Here is a 9,868-nt window from a genome sequence, read left to right as displayed (position 1 = left end):
TTATAACTTATAATGTTATTTTCCTTTTTTTTTAATATTAAATTATATTAAAACTTTAATATTTTAAAGATTTTATTTAAATTTTTAAATAAGCTTAAAATATTTTACTTATTTAATTAAAAGTTTTTATTTTTATTTTATCTTTCTTTTTTTTAAAATATATTTAATCTTTTATTTTTTTTTCTTTTTAACTAATATAATTATATAGTAAGTAGCTTAATATAATAAGTAGCTTACTTAAAAAACATATAGTTAAAGACGATTTTAATATTTTTATTAAAACTATCAAACTTTACTAAAAATAAATATAACTTAATATATAGCTTATTAACTATATAAAGTTATATATATTTGACTTTTATTTTATTAAGCTTAGTAAATGTTAAAATATAAAAAGTGAAAATAAAAAAAATCTTTACTTTTTTATTATAAGTAATTAGCTAGTCTAATTACATTAAAATTCAAATATATAACGTACTTACATAGCGAGCAAGCCAGTAGACTAGAATAGACTACTTAAAAACCTATAGTTAAGGCTAATTTTAATATCCTTGTTAAAACCACCAATTGTTACTAAAAATAGATGCAACTTTATATATAGCTTATTAACAGTATAAAGTTATATATATTTGAATTTTTTCTTATTAAGATTAGTAAATCTTAAGATATAAAGGGTTAAATATAAAAGAAAGCGAAAAAGTAAAGTAAATTTTAATATCTTTACTAAAACTACTAATTGTTACTAAAAATAAATATAACTTAATATATAACTAGTTAATTATATAAAATTTTATATATCTAAAGACTACCTTATTAAGACTAGTAAATCTTAAGATATAAAAGATAAAAGTAAAATATAGTAAAAAGTAAAGTAACTTTTAATACCCTTGTTAAAACAACCAATTATTACTAAAAATAGATATAACTTAATATATAGTTTTTTAATTATATAAAGTTATATATATATAATTTTTAGCGTATTTTATTTAGCTAATCACTTTTAAAAAAGGTAGAGAATTTTTTAGTATTTAAACACCTTAACCTTTATATCTTAAGATCTACTAGTCTAAATAAGGTAAAATTCAAATATATATAACTTTATACTGTTAATAAGCTATATATAAAGTTGCATCTATTTTTAGTAACAATTGGTGGTTTTAACAAGGGTATTAAAATTAGCTTTAACTATAGGTTTTCAAGTGGCCTATTCCAGTCTACTGGCCCGCTCGCTATGTAAGTACGTTATAACTTTATATTAACCTTAAACATAACCTTAAAAAAGTCTTATTATATTATAAAGTATAAAACTAATGTATATTATATATCTTAACTAACAAGACTTATATAAGCTAGCTAACACTATCTATCTATACTTTATATAAAGTTATATAATTTAGATATTATATATATTATCTTAAAAAATAACTATATTTATTTAATAACTATTTTAATCTACTAACGTTAGCTAACTATATATATACTAATAGTCTATAGTCTTTAACAATATCTATAATATATTTACTTTATAAATTCTAAAAAGTAACTTTCTTTTATAAACAAAAATTTATATATCTTTAAGTAAGCAATTTTAAATCTTCTTTATCTAATCTAGCATTTAGTTAGTATTAAAATATAATTATTAATTATTAAAGTAATAATTCTTAATATTATCAAAAGAAATCAAAAAGTTTCTTTTTTTTTAAATTATATATTTAATAAAAAATATAATCAAAATTATAATTTTTATTATAGTTAGCTTAAATCTTCTTATATTTTTTATATAAATATTTAAGTCTTATTTTATTATCAAACTTTTTAAATTTATTTTTATTTTTATTAAAAGATAAAGTAATAAACGAAAACTTATAAAACTTTTTTTTTTTACTTTTTTTTTTTAAGTTTTTTAAAAAAAGAAAATAGCAAACTCTAACTATAAATATAATAATATAATAGCTATAATCTTTTAAGTTTTTATAAATATCTTTATTATAATAATAAAGTCTATAGATTAACTATAAAAGTTAATAAGATATAATTTAAATATTAACAATAATAATATAAAGTTTTACTAAAAAGAATTAAATAAAATATATAAATAATAAAAACTTTATATAAATATTATTATTTTTTATATATATAAATAAAAGATTATCTTTAATAGTTAGTATAAAATAACTTAATAAACTTAAGAATTTTTTTTAGTTAAAGTATAATAAAGTTTATAAAAGTTATAGTTAACTATAATTGATAAAAAGAAGTTATTATATTTAATTAAAGTTATAAGATAAATAAAGTTTATAACTACTTTAAGTTAGTATTACTTTCTAACATTATAATATATATAAATTAAACTACTAATATAATATAGCTTTTATATAGATAATTGACAGCTTTAGATACTATCTATACTAACTTTTAAAGTAAGTATATAAGCTTACTACTAAGAATATACTATTAAAAAGATTAAAGTTATAACTAAATACTTAATACTATCAAAGACAATATTATAATAATAGTATATTATTATCATTATTATTATATTATTATATATATATATATAAATCTTTAGTAAGCTATCTATATTTGTTAGAAAAACGTTAAACTAACTTTTAATAACTAAAAAATTCTTTTATAATTCTTACTTTATTTTTATAGTTATAGTAAAACTAATAGTAAGTTAAGTAAGTTATTTAAAAGTATATATAAGTTTTAAGAAAAAGTAGTTTATACTTAGTCGATCTGACAATGCATATAGGTTCAAAATTTCGTGATATGTCATGTGATCTGGTAGAGGTGGAGGAAACGTTTCCGAATTGTTTATCGTAGCCCTCACCCTTCTTCTTTCCTGATCTTTTTTCCTTCTTCAAGCTTCACCTCCCTCACCTCCGCTGCCCCCTTCCTTTTTTCAAGGAAGCTTCATTAAGAAATCTTTCGGAAACGTTTCCGCCGCTCCCCTGCTTTTTTAAGCAAAAAAAAAAAAACGATCGTCGACGAGCAAAAATGCCGTCAAACTACCGAACCACCGCCGCTTTTAAGTGGTATGAGCAGGGTGCTGCTGATGGAATGCGCCCCTCCCGTCTCCCGGAGTATGAGACGGATGGCGTAAGTGTATTGGAAACGTTTCAGAGATCCAGCTTCTAACGCTGAGAATAGCAAGGCAGAGTTCAGGTTGCCGTTGGCGAGAAGTACTGCCGCGCCTCCGATGACGATGGCGAGACCCTGTGCCCCAACGTAAGAAACATTAAAGAAACGTTTCGTATAATCAGCTTATATTTTATAGCGAAAGGCTTGGTCTTCCCTGGGTGCTCTAAAGAAGCACATCAAGGTGGCCCATGGCCTGGAGGTGGCTCCCTCCGTCCAGGGTAGCCTAACGTCCTTCGAGGACAACAAGATGGCCAGTAAGTTCCTATTAAAACATGTCAGAAACGTTTCTCAAATACTAATTCAATATAAAGAGTTCTACCGCGACATGTACCGGCTGGCCACCGGTGAGGACGTGGAGCTCTCCACTCCTCGTAAGGCAAAGGCTGTCGCTGCCGACAAGGAGGCTCTGTTGGCCCTTCCTCTAAAGGAGAATGGTACTGTATGTATTGATTGGGAAACGTTTCTCGAATATTTCTTAAGATTATGATTGAATTTGCTAACATTATCTAGCCTGACTTCGACAAGATGAAGGTGACTGTCTTGGGCCCTGGCCAGGCCGCTTGCGCTGAGTGTGTGGCCTAGAATGCCACCGGTCGTGGTATGTCTAATATAAAGCTTCATTTATTACCTTTTACTGATTCTCTTTGATAATAGCTTGCCCTCCCCCGTCCTACGCCACCGATTGTGTGGTTTGGCGCGCCCATCGCCACCCTGACCTGGGTGCAGACGAGGAGATCTCCGGTATGTGCGATAAACAATCCTGAAACGTTTCTTAAACTGATATTTCTTCTCCCAGTGGCCGTCCCTCGCCCCTCCTCCACCCGCCGCAATCGCCGTGTGTCCCGTGCCCGCGCGGCTACCCCCCCGTTGGGCGTCTCTCCCCTCGCCGGCAACGGCAACAATTAATTATTGTTGCGATGGGTTTAAATCCCCCCAAAAAAATATGAGAAACGTTTCCGTGCTGTTTTTGGCTCTTTAAGAGCAGGATCTTGAGGCTTTGCTGGCGTTTTGGCGTTTTTCTTTTTTAATCTTTTGCTCAATCAATGAAATCTGTTCTTGACCGTTTTTATGAACTAACTACTTATGCCTATTATGATGCCTGTGACAATCCTATCTCTAACTCTAATCAATATCTTTTTAAAGCAATCTTTGTATCAAGCTTTTTATCTTTTTGTTCATTCTCTGCTTTTATTTGTCTTTCTCTTAATTATAATTCTCTTTCCTTAAGCCCTATCTCTTTACGCTGTTCCTTAAGCGATAGTTGTTGCTCCTCAAATGTAATGGCTTCGATGTCGGATATGGAATTCTCCACTGGCGAGCTTGAGGAGGCATTTCTCAGACTTATAAATGCAACATGCGACTTATCCGGCCACCGCGTTTGCTTCTTCATCGACGGGCTCGACGAATTCGAAGGCGATCATTGGAAGCTCGCTAAGATTCTCAAGAAATGGGCCTCTTCTCCCTGCGTCAAGATATGCGTGTCTAGTCGACCCTACAGTGACATCGAGAATTCGTTCGCTACGGGACCAGAGTCGTGCCTTCGTCTTCAGGCGCACACCTATCAAGACATGCTCCAGGCTGCCAAGAGTGAATTCGAAAATGACGAACGAATCTCCAGGTTTCTCCCCGGCGATCACGATTACATGTTGCTCATCAAATCTGCCGTCGGGAAATCCAACGGCGTTTTCCTTTGGCTGCGACTGGCTATAAGTCATCTCTTACAAGGCATTGGAAACCAATATTCAATCTCACAACTAGCGGAAATTATACAATCCATGCCGGAAGAGGTGTCCGATATGTTCCAGAACATGCTGGACAAGCTTCTCGCTCGACCCGATCGTGTACGAGTAGCAATCACGCTGCTTTGCTTATCTGACCCGACTCTTCAGAAAAGGTGCCACCAGTACGTGGTATATTTCTCAGTGATGGATGACGTATTAGATGGAGTAATCGCGATGGACGACTTGGTCCGCCGTCCACCTGTCGAGCGGTACTCTCCGGGCCAGATTGAACAGCGCATCCACACCACCGAATCCCGGCTCAAGGGGAGGTGCGAAGACTTTATTGACGTCCTCGACAGCCCTGCTAAGAAGAAACCTCTATCTCTTCACCGATATATTGAGTTCGTACATAGAGATCTATGCGAGTTTCTGGTCCGGGATCATGTGGTTGACAAGCTATACAAAACGGCGGGATGGGATCCACCCAAACTTGCAGGTCTTCACCGATACGTTGGTCTTGTGCTGCTAAGGATGGTTCCATCCCTGGCAGGCTCGCCTGGACTGGTGGACTCACTCGTCGATGAGTTTTACGACTCTGAAACTACTTCAGCAGAAGAGCTAGAACTTCTTCTGGGGGTCATCACCCTGAATGCTTTCACGGGGACGCAAGAAGTCTCAAGTGCCAGCCGGTACTGCACCATTCTAGCACTACGGGAGAATCTACACAGCCAAAACGTGGAAAGGAAAATTTTCTGTATTACACCCGGACCAGCAAGCCAATTGTCCATTGGAATGAGTTTCATAAGCGCCGCCGCATTCTACAGGCACAACGAATTCATACTCCGCCTGACAACTAAGAATCCATTTATGCTCGGACTAAACGTGGGTTCCAACCTTTTATTGTCGGCATCCCTAGGCGGTGCAGCCGTGCGGGTGGCGTATTCTCGTTCAGGGGAATTTAACACGCTGCTTCCTCGGACGGGTGGCATAGAGTGCCTGGTGAGGTCTGAGGCAGCCCTCAACCACGGCGGGATTGGCGCACTCCTCTACCCCCAGTCCCCAGTCGATGTGTATCCCGATTCTGAAGGCGACCCGGGCTATCAAATGGACGATGTCGGACCGACAAAAAGTGATCACGCTCGAAAGCTCCGAAAGGGGGCGACTGAGCCTCTCATGTTGGCGAGAAATCTTTTTGAACAGGGAGCCTCTCCAAACCTCAAGTTGAGATGCGACATTCCCGCCTGAAAAGGATTGAACTGGACACCGTGGACTGCTACGTTCCTCAGCCTGGCGGGGATCATCCGCAGGGGCGAATTGCTCGACGTCCGGCCCGAGATGCTGGAGCTCTATCTCTCACACGGCGCAGATCCCACCATATGCTTCGTAGGCCGGTACCTACCTAGGCACAAACTGAAGTCGCTGCCGGTCTGGCGTGTCGGGTCGGGCATCTACGCCCATCCTCAAATAGAGGCCCACATCCGAAGCTTTTCGACCACGACAACTGGTACTACCTCACTCTGGCGCAAGTTGTCGAGCTGCTGGAGCACCCGAAGAAGAAGGCTGTTGCGGACTTACTGCGTATCAAATCGGTGGGCCAAGCCGCCACTACGAGTCTGGGAGAGCAGGGTGCTGACCCTTCGAAGATTGCGAATCGTGGGCTGGCGGAGCTCGGGAATTGTTACTTCTTTGTGTCCATGGTTGTCAGAGAGAGCGAATTGAATGGTATGACAATACCGGATGAGGCCCGGAAACGACTTCTGCCGGCAAGCCGGATTCCTATCTAGCTGTTACCTGGTCGTGTTGCCGGTATGTTCCTGTGAAGTGGGTTGGTCGTGGGCAGGGTGTGGATGTCTGTCCATAGCTTCATGTGTCTCTGTTAAGAACCCCTCCCTCCGGCAGGCAAACAGGAACAAAGGTCCTTCTTTGTCTCCAGGCTCCTGAGACATCTAAAGCCAAGGTCAAACTAAGAGATGTGAAGAGCTTCGAGTATAGATGCCTTGTTCAAGTCCAGCAAGCCGTCATCTAATGCCTAATTCTGCGGAACAAACTCCACAAGCATCCGCATATAGCAGCGAGGCTCACCTAGCTCACCGTATTGGTCCGAGTGTAGTGAGCCGAAGTTTCTTCGTCTGCAAGTTTGTCGTATTGGCTCGGTCTACCTTAGACGACGATCACAGGGCATGAAACATGGAGTCTGCTCGGATTCCTACTCGTCTTGGACAAGTCTTGATTTCGTAATTGTTGATTAACTCACAATGCGAGCCTACATCAGCTTCAAGTACAAGTGAAGGTACCATGTTAGCCTGGGAGTGAGCATCTCTGCGACGATCAAGAGAGCCACTTCGGCTGTGGGTGTCCTCTCATAACGCGATTGTCTGGAGAGGGCCTATGGTAGCGCGTCTTGATTGGTGGCGACTCTATTAAGTCGTGCGGTGAGCTGGTCGGGATCAATGGGCCTTGATTGTATGGCATCATTCACTTTCTACGCCCCGATCCTATCAGTTGTCAGCAGTGAGGCAACATACTAACTGGGCGTAGAAGATTTACCTCAATCTCTTAGTGAGCTGCTCTCGCTGGTCCTTCAGTAGCTTTTCCCTACCTTTAGGTTTAAGATCAAAACCGCCATCGGGACGAAGGTCTTGCTGTATGTACTCAACCAACTCAGCATCATCAAAAGCAAGAACGCCATCAACAGGTGAATTCCAAGTCATAGACGGTTGTTCATGAGCGTTAAAGTTCTCACGCCACCACAGAGGTAGACCAATCGCGTAGGAGCGCCAGCCGCCCACTCAGTTGCTACCTAGCAGTTCGTTACTTCGTTAGATATGATGTGCTGGTTTGATAGAGTGCCGACCTTCTTTGGAGACCTGCCCGCATTGTCTCTGCTCCGACCGACAATTAATATCAAGACTGAATCCAGCCCAGCCACCAACATGGCGGCTCCCACTCAATCCTCTTTCTCTCAACCAACAATCATGTTACAATAGCAGACACGGACTTGATTGCTTGTATATACCCATGCTACGATAAACATATACAATATGTAATTGAGGCCATTGAGCTGAGCGGCAACTACCCACGATATATCCCTAGGCTCAAGAAGCAGGAAAGCAAAAATGCCTGCCATGGCAGGGGATCGACAGAAGAGCCAGAGCCGCATGGAGGTCATGAACTGGACGACCGCGCGCGTCTCGAGCTGAGGTTCAGCAATGGCCCCAAAACTTCACTTGGCTTTGTATTTGGGCGAGAGAAGGACTACGACATCGCCCTGCCCAATTTCCGCGGAGTCAGCTCCTATCACTTCGCTCTGACGTCCGACGACCATAACATAACCGCCCCATCGTCAAGGACGTCGGCTCATTCATCGGGACCGAGGCCACATACAACAATGATGGACAAGGCTGGCGACGAATGTGTCTGCCTACAGATTTTGACAGATATTTCTATTATGTGATGCTTTGATGGATCAGAGGCTTATCATCGGATCACCCAGCTACCTAAGAGAAGTAGAGAATGAAAATGGCATGAGTATAAAGCATCTTTAGAGTTGGTCACCCGCTGGTTCAGTTTCCTATCTGCTCGCTGTCATGTCTATGAAATACGCGCAACGATGTCGCGAATGCCACGACCTTTATCACGCCGTCTTAGGACTTCCCCCTTCATCTGTCGAGGGAGAAATCGCTCCGAAAGCATTTGAGTTCGTCAATACAGGCCTCTCGATGGGGCTATTGAGCTTGTTTGCTGTAATCAGACTCAAAGCTCAAGAGAGGGAACGATTTTTCAGTACATATCTGCCCTGGGCTCTTAAGGCAGCACGTCGCTCAAAGCCGATCATCAATGTGTACTGGGAAGAGGAATTGGAGACAGATGTGGACGTGCTCTTATCACGTCTTGAAATAGACCGTCCGCCAGACCTGCGAGACCTACGACGGAAGCAGGCGGGCCGTTGAACTCATCTACACATAATGGAGATCAAATGAAATCTAACATTGCCAACCAGTGTTTGAGCCCAGGAATCCAGTATCTCGCCTCCGCCATTGAGGAGACTTGCTCAAGTGCTGTGACCTGTCTGCGCGACTCCATCTGCAGTTCCTGGCGGCCTTGTTGATGGAGAAGATGGCATAGCGACAGATAGATTGCGCGCGTCGTAAGCCAGCTCGTCGGAGGATATTTATTGATTGTTTTCAAAGCTGCCGTCCAGAACTCAAAGGCCGCCTCTCGGTCGTGCTGAACATGTCGTATCTTCGCATGAGTAATATGCAACCGCAATTCCGTCACCTTTGCCACGTTCTGAGTTTTGACCTCTCTGCAGATGTTTTCGGCTTCGGCAAACCGATTCTGAGAAAACAAAGTCTCTGCCAAACACAACTTCGTCAAAGCACGAGCTGGTCCTCTGCCGATAACCTCCCTCAGAAGCTCCTCCGCGCCCTTCACCTTGTCGAGCTCACGAAGCGTGTCCGCCAACTCATGAGCGTGGTCGAGTCTATCCTCGTCAACCAGCAGACAATCGCTGGGAAGGGGTCTGGAGAGGTGCGGAAGAGATTCGTTAAAGTTCCCCTGCAGACGCAAGATCCTCCCTCGTTGGATGTCCATCCCCAAGGCAACAGCTACCTCGGCAAGCTTTTGGCGATCAGGATCCCAAGAATCCAGGACTTCCAGCGCTGCAGCCAGTTTCTCCATCTGAAAGTAGTCCAGAGCACGCTGGAGTACAACATGTACGTCATGATGGCTGTCGTGGCACCGGTGGGCACATCGGCCTTTTCCATGGCTTTAGTGAATTTCTCTTGTACGTCCGATGAGAGATAGTAACGCTTCCAAGCATCGGTCTCGGTAGCATATTTGAGAGTGATGGACTGACCACCGTTCATGATCGTCTTGATTGTGGAACTGCTGATCACCTTACTGGCCATCTTGAAGGCTGGGTATTACGTAGATTGAGTGTTGGACCAAGTAAATGATGGAGGATGACTTGTTGATATGGTTCGAACTGAGTTGATGGAAGC

General features: G+C 40.5%; 1 protein-coding gene across 1 annotated transcript; it reads left to right on the top strand.

The window, feature by feature from the left end:
* Window positions 1-3,000: 3,000 nt before the first annotated feature.
* UCRPA7_8332 (hypothetical protein) lies at window positions 3,001-4,050 on the top strand (the record flags this gene model as incomplete). Its single annotated transcript, XM_007920847.1, has 8 exons — window positions 3,001-3,102; window positions 3,154-3,231; window positions 3,281-3,398; window positions 3,456-3,583; window positions 3,655-3,675; window positions 3,727-3,742; window positions 3,799-3,885; window positions 3,941-4,050. The coding sequence occupies 8 exons, from the start codon at window positions 3,001-3,003 to the stop codon at window positions 4,048-4,050; spliced, it is 660 nt and encodes a 219-aa protein (XP_007919038.1).
* Between the last annotated feature and the right edge of the window lie 5,818 nt (window positions 4,051-9,868).

Source organism: Phaeoacremonium minimum (genome assembly GCF_000392275.1).
Source record: "Phaeoacremonium minimum UCRPA7 unplaced genomic scaffold PA7_03_scaffold_588, whole genome shotgun sequence".
NCBI classification, from domain to species: domain Eukaryota; kingdom Fungi; phylum Ascomycota; class Sordariomycetes; order Togniniales; family Togniniaceae; genus Phaeoacremonium; species Phaeoacremonium minimum.
The sequence above is the reverse complement of the archived record's forward strand: the minus strand, read 5'-3'. Positions and strand labels throughout refer to the sequence as shown.